General features: G+C 37.5%; 1 protein-coding gene across 2 annotated transcripts in view; it reads left to right on the top strand.

The window, feature by feature from the left end:
• Positions 1 to 16646, top strand: part of C1H8orf89 (chromosome 1 C8orf89 homolog) — a 77960-nt gene that overhangs the window by 25329 nt on the left and 35985 nt on the right. For both annotated transcript variants that reach the window (XM_043975556.1, XM_043975555.1), the window contains exon 4: positions 10002 to 10162. In XM_043975556.1, coding sequence (XP_043831491.1) covers positions 10002 to 10162 — 161 coding nt within the window. The remainder of the gene's footprint in view (positions 1 to 10001; positions 10163 to 16646) is intronic.

Genomic DNA, 16646 nt, shown 5'->3' with positions numbered 1-16646 from the left:
AGGAAGGAGATTTTTGCTTGGAAGGGGAGACCTCCAGCAAGTCATCCTCCAAGCCTGGAGGGTGAGCAAGGAAGATTGTCCATTATCATCAGAGCTCAGGAGCAGTTCTTTTTTTTGCCTCAGAGGCAAATATTTTTTTTACACTGGGGCCAAACATTTCATTCAATGAAGAACTGCCTGGTTACCGTGCCTTTGAAGTTGGCCCTCCACATTACACTTAACTTGCTTTTTATTGCATTTTCTCTCTTGAAAACTCAGGTGTTTTCACTGTGATAGACTAGTAGAGGCTTAAGTTTTAAATCTCCACTAGCATTCCCACACAAGAACAAACTACCAAAAATTATTTCACAGAGCTAGAAAAAAAAAATTCACATGGAAAAACAAAAGGTCAAGATATCAAAGAAATCAATGTAAAATGAAGGATCTCAAACTATTATAAAGCAGTAATTATCAAAACAATGTGGTACTGGCTAAGAAACAGAGTGGTGGATCAGTGGAATAGATTAGGTACATTATATGTTGTAGTAAATGACCATAGTAATCTAGTATATAATAAACCCAAAGATCCAAGCTTTGGGAACAAAAAACCCTCATTATTTGGCAAAAACTGCTGGGGAAAACTAGAAAAACATATGGCAGAAACTAGGTATAAACCTAATATCTCACACCATTTGCTAAGATAAGGTCAAAAGAGGTACATGATTTATCCATAAAGGGTGATACCGTAAGTAAATTAGGAGAGTATGGAATATTTTATCTCTCATTTCTATGGATAAGGGAAGAATTTAGAACCAAACAAGATAAAGAGAGCATTATTAAATGCAAAATAGATAATTTTAATCATATAAAATTTAAAAGTTTTAGCATAAACAAAACCAATGCAAACAAAATTAGATGGAAAGCTGAAAACTGGGTGAAAAATTTTGTAGCAAGTATCTCTTATAAAGGCCTTATTTCTCAAATAGAGGACTGAATCAAATTTATAAGAATACAAATCATTCCCCAATTGATAAATGGTCAAAGAATATGAACAGGCAATTTTCAGACAAAGAAATCAAAGCTATCTCTGGTCATATGAAAAAATGCTCTAAGTCACTATTTATTAGAGAAATGCAAGTTAAAACAACTCAGACAGCAATATTGTTCACTGAAGAATTATGAATGGCTTAGCTATTCTCAACAATACAATGATCCAAGACAATCCCAAAGGACTCGTGATGAAACATCCTATCTACCTCCAGAGAAAGAACTGATATTGTCTGAATACAGGCTGAAGTGCATACTATTTTTTTCCTTCCTTTCCTTTCCTTTCCTTTCCTTTCCTTTCCTTTCCTTTCCTTTCCTTTCCTTTCCTTTCCTTTCCTTTCCTTTCCTTTCCTTTCCTTTCCTTTCCTTTCCTGTCCTGTCCTGTCCTGTCCTGTCCTGTCCTGTCCTGTCCTGTCCTGTCCTGTCCTGTCCTGTCCTGTCCTGTCCTTTCCTTTCCTTTCCTTTCCTTTCCTTTCCTTTCCTTTCCTTTCCTTTCCTTTCCTTTCCTTTCCTTTCCTTTCCTTTCCTTTCCTTTCCTTTCCTCCTTCTCTCCTTCCCTCCTGCCTTCCCACCTTCCTGCCTTTTTTTTGTTTGTTGTCTTGTACGAAATTAATAATGTGGAAATGTTTTGCATCATTGCTGATGTATAACCTATATCAGATTGCTTACAATTTTAGGGATGAGAAGGAGGGATAAAATTTGAAACTCAAAACTTTAAAACATGCTTAAGTTGTTTTATCATGTAACTGGAAAAAATATATATTTAAAAAAAGAAGAAAAAAGGATATGAGATCATATTGAACTGTGGCCAAATATTTTCCAAAGATTCTTTCTTCAATTTCTTTTCTTCAAAAGTTCTTGAACATTGAGCCTTGAATGCTGATGCACAGGCTATTCTTGCTTGTAGACCTTGAAATTGGTCACTTTTTACATGAATATATAGTCCCAAGATTAGTATTATACTTCATAGGAGAAGATAATGATATAGAAATGTGAAGAGAATAATGATGAGAAAGGGGAAGAAAGAAGCAAGGAAGCAAGTATTTAGGAAGTGCCTGCTATCTTCCCTTTATTTTTTTTTCTGGGCAATGAGGGTTAAGTGCCTTGCCCAGGGTCTCACAGCTAGTAAGTGTGAAGTGTCTCAGGTGGCATTCGAACTCAGGTACTCCTGAATCCAGGGCCAGTGCTTTATCCACTGGGCCACCTAACTGCCCCATGCCTACTATCTTTTAAGCATTGTGCTAAACACTTTACAAGTAGTCTCTCATTTGATCTTCACAACAACCCTGGGAGGTAGGTGTTATCATTATCCCCATTTTATGGTTGAGGAAACTGAGGCAAACAGGTTAAGCAACTTGCCCAGGGCCACATAGCTAATAAGTCTAAGGCTACATTTGAACTCAGGTCTAACTGACAACAGGTTTAGCATTCTGCCACCTAGCTTCTTCTGTGGAAGAAAAAACTGATGAGGAAAATAATCCAGAATATGCCTTGAAATTTCCCCTAAGAACTGCTTTGGCTGCATCCCATAAGTTTTGGTATGTTGTCTCATTATTGTCATTCTCTTGGATGAAGTTACTGATTGTGTTTCTGATTTTTGGTTTGACTCACTCACTCTTTAGGATGATATTATTTAGTTTCCAATTCATTTTTGGTCTATCTTTATTACACATAATTCTTATTGCATCATGATCTGAAAAGGATGCATTTACTGTTTCTGCCTTTCTGCATCTGACTGTGAGGTTTTTATGTCCTAATACATGGTCAGTTTTTATGTATGTGCCACGTACAGCTGAGAAAAAGATATATTCCTTTCTATCCCCATTCAGTTTTCTCCAGAAGTCTATCATATCTAACTTTTCTAAAATTCTATTCACTTCCTTAACTTCTTTCTTATTAATTTTGTGTTTAGGTTATCTAGTTCTGAGAGGGGGAGGTTGAGGTTCCCCATTAATATAGTTTTGCTATCTATTTCTTCCCAAAACTCACTTAAATTCTTCTCTAAGAATTTGGATGCTGTACCACCTGGTGCATACATGTTTATTTAGTCTCCAATTAATTGTTTCATTAGCAGTCTTTTGTTGAATATAATTTTAATGTGTTATAGTTCATAAAAGATTCATTTAGTATTTCTCTTTTTGCATTTATTTGTGAAGTTTTTAATATTCTAATACATGATTGCTTTTTGTAAAGGTGCAGTAGACAGCTGGAAAAATGCATAGTCCTTCTTTTCCCATTCAACAATCTCCAGTGGGGGGCAGCTAGATGGCGCAGTGGATAGAGCACCGGCCCTGGATTCAGGAGTACCTGAGTTCAAATTCGGCCTCAGACACTTAACACTTACTAGCTGTGTGACCCTGGGCAAGTCACTTAACCCCAATTGCCTTACTAAAAAAAAAACAAAACAAAAAACAATCTCTAGTGTTCTATTATATCTGACTTTTCTAAAATTCTTTTCAGGTCTTTAACTTCTTTATTGTTTATTTATTTTTTGGTTAGATTTCTTTCTAGGTCTATAAAGGGTAAATTGGGACCTCCTACTATTATAGTTTTGCTGTCTATTTCTCCCTTTACCTCATTTAACTTTTCCTTTAAGTATTTAAATGCTATGTCATTTGGCACATATATGTTTAGTGTTAATATTAATTAATTGTCTATGGTACATTTCAGCAAAATGTTTCCTTTATCACTTTGTCTGAAATCATGATTACTACTCTTATCTATTTTTACTTCAGTTGAAGCATATAGACATTGCTCTAGCACCTTATTTTTAATTCTATGTGCATTTTTCTATTTCACATTTGTTTATTATAAGTAGTATGTTGTTGAATTCTGTTTTCTAATCTATTTTGCTACCCTCTTCTGTTTTGTGGTTGTGCCCATCCCATTCGTGTTCACAGTTATGATTATTAATTGTTTATTTCCCAACTGCGGTAACTTGTATGAAATAGGAAACTGCATTTTGAAATTTTGCTTGAGAAGAATAATAACAGTACTCACAATAACCCTCTTTTAGTTTGCAAAGTTTTTTTCAAATATTTCATTTTCTCCTTATGGCAACACTATAGGTGTTATTATTGTTCCCAGTTTTACAGATGAGGAACTTGTAACTATTGGAATGACGCCACCTGCTGGAGACTTACTGTAGAAGAGTTCTGCCCATGAAGTGAAGGTCTTTGAGGGCAAGACCAGGAGTCTTTTCTTTGGCATCAGGAAGTGACGTTGGCTAGTGGGAGGAAGAAGGAAGAGACTGGTGCTCTGTCTCTCTCTCTTTTCCTGGGGACGCTGGTGGAGAAGGGAGCTAGAAATGTGCTCTCCCTTTAATAGATAGGAATCTAGGCCTTTTCTTCTCTCTTTACCAAATTCTTATTCTCCTTAATAAATGCTTAAAAGTCTAACTCTTGCTAGAGCTTATAATTTATTGGTGACCACTCATTAGATATTTTAGACAGTTTAGCTAGAATTTTAGCCCTTAACAAACAGAGCAAACAGGTTAAGTGACTTGTCTAGGATCATACAGCCAATGTGTTTGAAGTTGGATTTGAACTCAGGTCTTCTAGACCTCAAGTCTAGTGCTCTATCCACTGTACCACTGAGCTGCAAGATCACATCTAATGTTCATAACTCTTCTTGTTTATAGATTTTAGTATTTTAATGTGACTGATCTACAAAGAAACAGTCATATTAAGATTATTGTGTGGCACTGGGGTGAATAAAATCAGGTATTTTCAGAATTTAGAGTCATCTTAAGAATTCTTTACATTACATTCAAACTAAGTCAACAAAACATCCTTCTCTTTGTAGTAATGTGGGCACTTTCACGAAAATGATTACCTATCTCGTTGGATGAGCCCATTTTAGCTTCTTTTATTGCAGTTTTAAAATAGCATGCATAGTTTTAATTTTTACTAGATGTCTTAATTTGATACATACTCAGATGGAATTCTACCTTGATGGCTATAATTGATGACATTATTTGGGAAAAGGGACCAGACTTTAAAAAGCAGTGCTATATCTACTAATATGCAAGTGTGAAGGAACCAGTGGACAAAATTTTGAATCATCATAAACCTCTAAAGATCATTATTGTTGAATTTACAATAGTCTGGGGGGTTAGTGCTCAAGAGAGGCCAGAGTCTCACAATTCAATTCTAATTTTTATTGCTTTATATCTGAATATATTATTTACTCATATATATTTAAATAAGTACTATTGTTTGCTTATCTATCATATTTTAAAGCTTATTAAGTTATATAAAATTATTCTTGATCACTAAAATGTCAGAAATTTTATCCTTTATTATGTATGTAAATGTAGTGTTTAGCACTTGTTTAAACAAAGGTTAAGTAATTTTTGGACTGGAAAACCAGTGGCTAGTACCACTATATTAGATTTGTGCAAGAGGCATTCTTATAACACATCTTTGTGTGGCTACTACTCGAGTTAGGATGATGGGTCACATGAAAGCATCCAGGAATTCTGGATTTAATGATAGTAATGCATTAAGCCTTTTTAAAGAAAGTTTCATTAAATCTATGATATTTACCACCACACTAAGATACCTCAGGGTAATTAGTATTATTTTAGAAGACAGAAGAGTTGATATATTTAGAGATTTGATGGTGAAGTTGATCTTGTCTATCAGCAAATTTCTAAAAAAGAGAAGGCCAAGAATTTAAGATAATTATATATATTTTTAATATTTTGTAAAACCCCCCAAATAAATATCATTTACTCAGCCAATTATGTTATAATATCATTAAGCTATTTTGGTTGTCATATCATTCATCAGGTTGCAGTATGCTAAAAAGTCCTTTTTTAAAAAATATGAATTGCTGTCTAACTCTGCCTTCCCCTAATCTGTACTTGTGACATTGATTTTTTAATTCTTTTAAGGTCTTACATTTACTTATTAGGTGTGTTTCTCCACTGATTTTCTAAACTGTAGATTCTTCCTATAAATGGATGGTGAACTATGCACCACAGTAGCTTAGTGGGCTACAAATAGGGCTACTCAAGACATTACTTGTGGATTCTGGGGAATTCTGATAGCTCCATTTTAGGCACAATGATAACTGACCTGCATAATCCTATAAAATTTACTTCCAAGTTATTCTGGGTATGGCCTTAAAATAAGCCAGTTCAGTAACTTCTGGCTCAAGAGCTAAAATGTAATAAAAAGCATTCATGGATCATAAAATAAAATTAAAACCAACTTGACTAATAATAGATCAAAAGAATCCATTTTTAAAAGAGTAAAAATAAAACATTGCTCCCCTTCTCCAGCAGAATCAGCACAGATCAGGAAAATGTACCTGGAGGGCAGCAATAGCTCTGATAAAGCTTCTAGTTTCCCCATATGCTAAGCCTTTTTATACCTTCTCCACCAGACTCTCCACCCCTTTAAAGAACCAGTCCAACACCTACAGCCAGAGTTGTGCCTGATATCTAAAGTTCAGGGCAGGGCAGCTGAGAAAGGAAGAGGAAGGGGGTGAGGATAAAAAGGTAAGTAGGAAGAAGCTCTTGCTGAGGCTACTGCAGGAACCCCATCCTTAACAGTACACAAACACAATAGCCTGACTGTCCCTTCCTGGCTATAGTTCCCCGCCCCTCCCCCCAAGACAGAACAAGCACAACTCCAACCACATCCTATCACTTGGTGACAAAGTCCCAAAAATTTCCTAGGGGACCTTCTGTTACTAAGGAAAAAAAAAAGCATCTACTATACCAGTAAAGGAAATCCCAGGATGTCAGAAATCCTAATACCCTTTAGTACCTCTGGGGTGGGCAACATCCTATTTAATTCAATTGAACAAGTATTCATTAAGCAGCTCCAATATGCAAAACACTATGGTAAGCACTGATGATACAAAGACAAAAAATAGCTTAAACTTCATGGAACTTAACATTCTCCTGCAGGCTACCACCACATGTTCACAAACGAGTATACCAAAGTCAGGGAGTAATTGAAACAAAGGAAAGTACTATATAGGAAAATTTGGAGTGGGAGAGAAAATTTTCAACTTTGTGTTGGTGGGGGTTAGAATTGGGGAATCAGAGGTTTCACAGAGAAGGAGGCAACTGGTCAGATGATTGAAAGAAGAGAAGGATTCTATAATTCAAAGTTGCAGTAGTACATTCCGGGCTTAGTGGGTGGCTTGTATGAATACATGGAAGCAGGAGTTTGGCTGACTTTGAGGAACAGCAGCAGAAGTTGTAGTCCAATTTGATTGGAATGGAGAATATGTGAAATAGAGTAATGTGAATTAAGGCTGGAACGTCAAGGAAGATTGTAAAGCGTTTTAGATGCAAGGCTAAGAATATTGCATTTTATCCTCTAAGCAGTAAAGATCAATGGTAATTTGTGTGTGTGTAAGTGACATAATTGGATTTAGCCATTATGAAGATACTAGTAGGACATCCAGATCCAACACGAGTTGAAGATGTGTGACTACCATTCATTAGAGACATTAGTGCTCTATCTATCAATTTGAGAATTATCTCTAGTATTTGAAACCATGAAAGTGCTTGAGAACTGTAAGTGGTGAAAAGGAATAGAAGGTAGTCCAGGAAAGAGCCTTGATGGAGAGTAGGGGTGGTAATCTACATTTAGAGGATAAAGGGCAGGATGTTAAGCTAGGAACAAAACCAAGATAATTCAAATCAGTTTGAAAGGAACTAACTGGGAGCAGTTTCAAAGAGCAACCAATCAATAAACATTTATTAAGTACCAGGAACTAACTGAGCTAAGTGTTGGGGATACATAAAGAGACAAAAGACAGTTCTTGCCCTTGAGGAGCTTGGAATCTAATGGGGGGGGGGAGGGATGGAGAGACAACATGCAAACAAATATATACAAAGCAAGCTATATAGAATAAGTAGGAAATAATTAACAGAAGGAAGGCACTGGAATAAAAAAGAGATGGGGGAAGGTTTCCTGTAGAAGGTGGGATTTAAATTGGGACTTAAGGAAACCAAATAGTTGAAGCTGAGGAGAGAGCATTAAATGCCTGGAGCCAAGAGATGGAGTGTATGGAGTCCCTTAGTTGTAGAAAAGCCAGAAGGCCAGAGTCATTGGATCAAAGATTACTTGCTGGAGGGAGTGAGTGGGATAAAAAAACTGGAAAGATAGGAGGGACCTAGGTTGTGAAGGGCTATGAATATCAAACTGCATTTTGTTTTTGCTCTTGGAGGCAATAGGAAGCTACTGGAGTTTACTCTGTGTGTGTGGGTGGGTGGGGGGTGTGACGTGACATGATCAAACCTGTGCTTTAGGATAATTACTTTATTGCCTGGATGGAGGATGAATTGCAGTGGGGAGAGACTTGAGGTAGGCAGAGCCACCAGTAGGCTAATACACTAGTCCAGGTGTGAGGTGATGAGGGCCTGCACTAGAGTTATGGCAACATCAGAAGAGAAAAACAGGTGTATAGAAGAGACAAAGTCAGGCTTTGGCCTAGTAGATTGGATATGGGGGTGAGAGACAGTGAGGAATCCAGGATGACTCCTAGGTTGTAAGCCTGAGGGACTGGGAGGATGGTGTTATGGAAGGTGGGTGAGAAGTTTTGGGAGGGAGAAGATAATGACTTCAATTTCAAATATATTGAGTTTAAGATGGCTACTAGACATTCTAGTCTAAGATAATCAGCAGAGAGTTTGGGGCAGGAAAGTTAGATTTGCATATCATCAGCATAGAGATAGTAATGAGATCACCAAGTGAAGTAGTGTGAAGTGAGAAGAGAAAAGGGCCCCATGAGAAGAAAGTTGGTAGTTTTAAGTGGTGAAAAGAAGTATGAGAGGGTCAAGTGTCAAAATGCCGTGGTATGGTCAAAGAGATTGAGAGAGCTATTTCAGTATAATGGGGAGTTCAGAAACAAGAGTGCCGCTTTAAGAAGTAAATGGGTAGTGATGAAGATAATTTAAGCAGAAGGAAGGCACTGGAATAAATTTCTAATAAAATGTTCTATCAGTAAAATGGAGAACAGAATAAGACAGTGATATATTAGGGGAGGAGGAGACCTGAGCATGTTTGTAAACCTTAATGATTATATTGATAGGGACAGACTAAAGATAAGAGAAACAAAGACAGAGACAGTCCAGTCCCAATTTATTACCTGCATTAACCCTTCACACTGTTGTACCAGTAGTAGGTAGCTACCTGAAGGAACCTAAAGTGACCCATGCCAACCTGTAAGAAACAAAAGTCCATTAAGGGAGATCCAGCTGCCATCAATCCTTTGGGAATCTGTAAATGTGTGGGACTGTATATGGCTTTTGCAGATATGTCCTCAGTGAAGTTGTCAGATTTGGCCAGAGGTTCTTTACTTGTCATCCATGTGGTTAGCTCCATGACCTCCCAAATGGAGTATCCTTATACCCTATTGCTTCATTTCTACGAACCGTTTTTCTAAAGTATTCACACCAGCCCCTCATGTTGTCTTGCTCAGACTCTGTTGAAAATCTGCTCTTTATCTCTTCATTGTAGAGACCTGTTCTTTTCCTTTCTTACATGATGAACTTATTACCATTTTTCCTCTTGTGTACTTTGATAACTACGAAACCCGACTCTTCCTGGCCCATTGCTTGGCAGTATCCCCTATTAGACTCTGAGCTCCTTGAGAGTGGGACTTCCCTTTACTTTCCTTTGCATCCCCGAGCACTATGTGCCTGGCATTCAAATTCAGTGGGCACTTAATATGCCTGACCAACCCAAGGCTACAGCCCTGACACTACACTGTCACCACTGGTGACAGACTCTTAATTGCCCCTGGTTGGGACGAGGGTAAAAAGGATTGAAAAATAAAACATTGTCTATACATTTTAGCTATATTCCTAAAATCTCTTTAAAAATGCATATACAGACACATTTTTCTTTTAAACTAAAGTTAATATTTCTCCTTTAGTTTGAAGCAGAAATTAGAAAACAATTCCTAAAATTCTTGCATTTTCCTTTTTATTTTGTGTTTCACATTAGGAACATATCTTCATTTTCAAAAGAAGAAAATAAAATGCCAGTACTCACTCCTGAAAACAGATACTTAACTTCAAGAGTCACCAAAAGTTCACTTGATGGCTGTTTTCTCTTTGAAAATAGCTGGAAGAAAGCAGTGCTTGAAACACAAAAGATGAAAAAAGGTAATGCTACTTTATTATTTTTTATGCTTCAGAAGAAATACTTAGTAACATCTTGAATTTACAAAGTGAATTTTAAAAACCTTTACTAGACATTTTATAATTAACACTAAGACATTCCAGTAAGGGTGCTCTTTATTTTAGAGAAAAAATATGAGGTGAATAGAGGGTATGTATTTTGGTTACTCAGTGAGTCTGTGATAGAACCAGAAAAAGAAACTTTTTCTGTAGGGTCGAGTACTATTTGTAATCTACAGTTTAGATGAAGAGAAGAGGACGTGGCCAAGAAAAAAACCTTGAAGGGCCCCTTGGGACGAGGGTACCTGAGAGCTACAGGAAGAATAGGAATTATTGAAGGAAATGGAGGAGTCATGAGAGAAGTAGAAGATCGAGGAGTGTATAATCCTGTGGAAGCCAAGGAAATAGAAAGTATCAAGGAAGAAGTAACTAGCAATGTCCAATGTAAAAGAGAGATAATAGAGGATCAGGATTGAGAATAGAGTCCTGGGGCAGCTAGGTGGCACAGTAGATAAAGCATCAGCCCTGGATTCAGGAGGACCCGAGTTCAAATCCTCAAATCCGGCCTCAAACACTTGCTAGCTATGTGACCCCCAGGCAAGTCACTTAACCCTCATTGCCCCACAAAAAAAAAAAAAAAAGAGAGAATAGAGTCCTGTATTTTACAGTTAGGTCATGGTAGAGTATTAACAAAGTGGTTTTAAAACAGTAGTGGAGGGGCAGAGCCAAGATGGTGGAGGAAAGGCAGTGACTTGCCTGAGCTCTCCCCAAGACCCCTCCAAATACCTTCAAATAATGCCATAAGACAATTCCTGGAGTAGTAGAACCCACAAAAAGACAGGGTGAAATAATTTTCCAGCCAAAGACAACTTATGAGGTTGGCAGGAAAGGTTGGCTGTACTGGGGTGAGAGTGGAGCACAGCCCAGCACAGGCCTCTCCAACTTAGCCACAGCCACAGCCAATCAGGAGCAGGCCTTGGGACACTCTGAATCAACAATTACAGCAACTGCTTCTGAAACTCAGCCCATAGACAGTAAGGGGGTCGAACAGTTGGCCAGAAGGAGATAATAGGGGTCTCTTTGCTAGCACTGAGGCAGGACTCTGTGGTTTTGCCCATACTCAGATCCAGGCCACAGTCTTGGGTGGTGGTCCCAGGTGGGGGGAGGAACACAAGCACACAAGAGCTTGTAGCCACAGTGGAGCAGGATTCTGTTCATAGTTCTAGGGAAGAAAAGCAGGCCTGTGGGTACTTGCAGATCAGAGCACAGTCCAGGAGAGTGGTAAACATACCTCTCCTTAAATCATACTACCTTGGAAGAACTAAAAACTTACAAATTCCTAAAAGGATCTCTGAAAACAGCTGCACAACCCCCTTGAAGATTGGGACAGTGCACCCTCCTTCCTGAAAGCAGTGCCCCACTTTAACAAAGAGTTAAAAGTCAAGAAATAGACTGGGAAAATGAGCAAACAGAAAGAAATTCTGAGAAAATTTCTATGGTGACAAAGAAGATCAAAATACTCCCTCAGAAGAAGAAAACAAAGTCAAAGCTCTACATTCAAAGCTTCCAAGAAAAATATGAAGTGGCTTCAGGCCATAGAAGGGCTCAGAAAGGACTTTGAAAATAAAGTAAGAGAGGTCGAGGAAAAAAAGGAAAGAGAAATGAGAGTGATACAAGAAAACCATGAAAAAAGTCCACAGCTTGGTTAAAGAGACACAAAAAATACTGAAAAAAATAACACCTTAAAAAACAGACTAAGCCAAATGGTAAAAGAAGTACAAAAAGCCAGTGAGGAAAAGCATGCTTTGAAAAGCCAAATTGGCCAAATGGAAAAGGAGGTGCAAAAGCTCTCTGAAGAAAATAACTCCTTAAAAATTAGGATTGAACAAATGGAAGCTAATGACTTTATGAGAAGTCAACAAACAATAAAGCAAAACAGTAGTGGAGATAGAAGCCAAAATGTAAAAGGTTGACTGGGTAGTGAGGAAGTAAAGGCAGGAAATGAAGACTTTTTCTAAAAGTTTGTCTGTGAAAGGAAAGAGACACATGGGATGGTATTTTGTCAGAAGAAGGGAAATAAATTTGAGAAAAAGGTTTTTTCTTTAATATTAGAGGAAATTAATAGAGAAAAAAGAGAAAATGTAGAGAGAGACAGAGACTGAAGATAGGAGAGAAGGGATGAGAAATGGTGCAAAGTCTTAGAGAAAGTGAGGGGTTTAAAAACTCTTTATAACCTGGCCCTTTCTTACTTTCATACACTTTATTCCCCTCCATACACTCTGTAATCTAGATACACTGGCCTGCTTATAATTCCTCAAACGGGATACTCTACCTCCACCATGCCTTTTTTTTTTTTGTGAGGCAATTGGGGTTAAGTGACTTGCCCAGGGTCACACAGCTAGTAAGTGTTAAGTGTCTGAGGCCAGATTTGAACTCAGGTCCTCCTGAATCCAGGGCCGGTGCTCTATCCACTGCGCCACCTAGCTGCCCCATCTACCATGCCTTTGTATTGGCAGTTCCTCATTCCTGAGATGCTCTGCCCTCTTAGTTTTTTTATTCCTTTTAGTTTTTCTGACTTTTTCAAGACAACTCAAATCCTAGCTTTTTTTAGGATGTCGACTGGTCTCCCAGTTGCTAATACTTTCTGTCTATTTTGTTTATATCTTGTATGAACTGTTATTTACATAGTCTTACCCATTGGAATGTAAGCTTTTTTTTTTTTTTTTTTTTTTTTTTTAGTGAGGCAATTGGGGTTAAGTGACTTGCCCAGGGTCACACAGCTAGTAAGTGTTAAGTTTCTGAGGCCGGATTTGAACTCAGGTACTCCTGAATCCAGGGCCGGTGCTCTATCCACTGCGCCACCTAGCTGCCCCGGAATGTAAGCTTTTTGATGGCAGGTACAGTGTTTTGTTAATTTCATATAACATTTGCTCATCTCCTTTTGTAATGCCCATGATGAGTACAATCCAAAATACTACCATAAAATAACAGCCAAACATCTGTTGAAGTAGAGGAATTTTATAAGAATTTGACCAAATCTTTAAAAACAAACAAACAAAAAAGTCTTGATACTCAATGTATTGGTGATCACAGAGGAAAATGAAATGAAAATTATTAGAAAATATTGTTTGCATTAAGAAATGAAAGATGTTAAAGGCTTACATGTATATTTCATGAATTTTTTTCAAGAAGAGAATTAGGAAGTACAAACTTGAACATCAAACATCACAAAAATCATATCTGACTGTTTCTTATCTAAGAAGCACCTAGTTACCAACAAGGAAGTTATTTCACATCATTAGCCTACTTACCATCAGATTATGCACTGGTAATATAAAAAATTAAAATCAGTGCTACATTTAGAAGACAAGATAATGATGAGTAGATTATACTGTGTTCAAGTACAGTGCCTACAACTTAGTCTAATTTAAGTAAAGTGTTGACTCTAGAAATGGGAAATGGATAAAAGTAAAGAATGATTCTTTTACTATTTTAAAAAAGATATTTAACCATTTGAAATCAAAAGAAACCCAGAAACTAGGAAACACTTGTTTTTGTCAAACTGAGAGGCATGGCAGCCAAGGGCAACTTTAGTTTATGAAATAAGAGAATGATGAAAGGATAAGAGTAGGTTATGTGTCACAAAGTATGAAAAGTAGCAGAGGGGGAAATTAGTATGTGTAATGCTTAGTGTGAAGCCCAATTAAGATAGGTTATCCTGATAACACAGACATAGATGAAATAATTTGTAAATTATTTTGTCTATAAATACAGGTAAAATTGAAATAATAGCATCAACATCGTCATCAATAAGCATTTATTAAGCACTTACTATTCTGTGTTGGGTATATTGAGATAGGCAAAACAGTTCCTACCCTCAAGAAACCCACATTCTAATGGGGGGATGCAAATAACAGACAGACAGACAGACAGAGAGATAGACAGACAGATAGATAGATGATAGAAAGATAGAAATAGATACACACTTATACACACACAAGGTATCTTGGTAAGTGATTACAGAAAAAAAGAGGTAAAGCACTAGCAGTGGGGGGTTGCAGGGTGGGTGGAGGGAACTTAGTAAAGTCCTCCTATAGAAGATAAGTTAACAAGCATACATTAAGCATCTGCTATGTGCCAGGTACTGTGCAAAGCACTGGGAATACAAAGAAAGGCAGACATAGTCCCTGACCTCAAGAAGCTCCCAATCTAATTGGGGAGACAGTATGCAAACAGCTATATACAAGTAAAATATACACATGATAAATTGGAGAAAGTAGAAGAAGGAAGGCATTAACATTAAGAGGCACCTGGGAAGGCTTCTTGTAGAAGCCAGGAGATGGAGGTGAGAAGCAAGAGCATTTCAGGCATGGAAGACAGTCAGTTAAAAGGCATAGATTCAGGAGATGAAGTATTGTGTATAAAGAATGTCAAGAAACAGGCAGTTTTCAGATAATGAAATGAAAACTATCTACAGCCATATGAAAAAAAATGTTCTCAGTCACTAGTCATTAGAGAAATGCACATTGAAACTACTCTGAGGCACCACCTCATACCCATCCAATTGGCTAATATGACAAAAAAGGAGAATGATAAATGTTGGAGAAGATGTGGGAAAATTGGAACACTAATGCACTGTTGGTGGAACTGTGAACTGATCCAGTCATTCTGTAGGACAATTTGAAACCATGCCCAAAAGGCTTTAAATCTGTGCATACCCTTTGACCCAGCAATGCCACTACTAGGTCTGTTTCCCAAAGAGACCTTGGAAAAGGGAAAAAGATGTACAAAAATATTTATAGCTGCTCTTTTTGTGGTAGGTAAGAATTGGAAATTAAAGGAATGCCCATCAATTGGGGAATGGCTAAACAAGCTGTGGTATATGATTGTAATGGAATATTATTGTGCTATGAGAAATGACAAGCAGGATGATTTCAGAAGGGCCTGGAAAGACTTGTATGAACTGATGCATAGTGAAGTGAACAGAACCAAGAGAACATTGTATAGAGTATCAACAACATTTTGTAATGATCAACTGTGATGGACTTGGTTTTTCTCAGCAATTCAATGACCCAAGACAATGCCAAAAGACTTATGGTGGAAAATGTTCTCCACATTCAGAAAAAGAACTATGGAGTCTGAATACAGACTGAAGCATACTATTTTCACTTTTGTTGTTGCTTTTTTGTTTTTTTTCTTGTTTATTTTTCTTGGGTTTTTTCTTTCCTTTTATTCTGATTAATGTGGAAGTATGTTTAACATGACTGTAATGTATAATGTATAACATATCAAATTGCTTACTGGCTTCTGGGGTGGGGAGGAAGGGAGGGTAGGAGAAAAATCTGAAACTCAAAAAATGTCTTTTCATGTAATTGAGAAAAATTCAAATAAATAAATATATTTTTAAAAAAAGAATGTCAAGAAGGCCAGTTTCTTTGGATCACAGAGTATGTGGAGGGGAATAACATATGAGAAGCCTGGAAAGGTAGCAAGTGACCAAGATTGTGAAGAACTTTAAAAGCCAAATAGAGAGTTTTATATTTGATCCTAGAGGTAATAGGAAGCCAGTGGAGTTGAATGAGTAGGGAAGTGACATGGTAAGAGTTGCAGTTTAGGAAGATCAGTTGAACAGCTGAATGCAGGATGAACTAGTGAAGAGAAATATGAGTTAGGTAAACCAAGTAGAAGGTGGGAGGTGATGAGGTACATATTAGAGGAGAGATGGGTGTACATATGAAATTTTGAAGGTAGTATCAATGGGATTTGGCAACTGATTGGATATGAATGTGGGTTAAAAGAAAGTGAGGAATCAAGGATGATGCCAATGTTTTGAGCTTGGGAGGATTGTTGTGCCCTTGACAGTAATAGGAAGGTTAAGAGGGGAAAGATAATGAGCTCAGTTCTAGACAATTTGAGTTTAAGATATCTATGAGACAAAAAGATGTCTAATAGGCAGTTGGAGGTGCAAGACTGGAAGTCTGGAGAGAGGTTAGTGCCGCATATATAGATGTTAGAATTATTTGTATAGAGAAGCCATGGTGGCGGCTGAAATCACCAAATAAAATAGCAAACAAAATAGAGGGAGAAGAGGGCCCAAGAGAGAGCCTTAGGGAACCCCCCCCATGGTTATCAAGCCTGACTTCGATGAAGATCTAGCAGAGGAGACTGAGACAGGTGGGAGGAGAACCAGGAGAGAGCAATGTCATAGAAGCCTAGAGAAAGCAGTGTCAAGGAGAGTGTGATCTATAGTGATAAAGGCTGCAAAGCAGTTAAGAAGGATGAGGATTGAGAAAAGTCCATTAGATTTGGCAATTAAGGGCTCTTTGATAACTTTGGAGAAAGCAATTTAATTTGGATTATGAAGTCAGAAGTCAGATTGAAGAGGGTTAAGAAGGGAGAAAAGGAAATGGAGTCACCAGTTGTAGATAGCTTTGAGATTGTAGGACACTAGTGGTGATGGATGGTTAAC

Source organism: Dromiciops gliroides, chromosome 1, assembly GCF_019393635.1.
Source record: "Dromiciops gliroides isolate mDroGli1 chromosome 1, mDroGli1.pri, whole genome shotgun sequence".
In the NCBI taxonomy this organism is placed as follows: domain Eukaryota; kingdom Metazoa; phylum Chordata; class Mammalia; order Microbiotheria; family Microbiotheriidae; genus Dromiciops; species Dromiciops gliroides.
The sequence above is the reverse complement of the archived record's forward strand: the minus strand, read 5'-3'. Positions and strand labels throughout refer to the sequence as shown.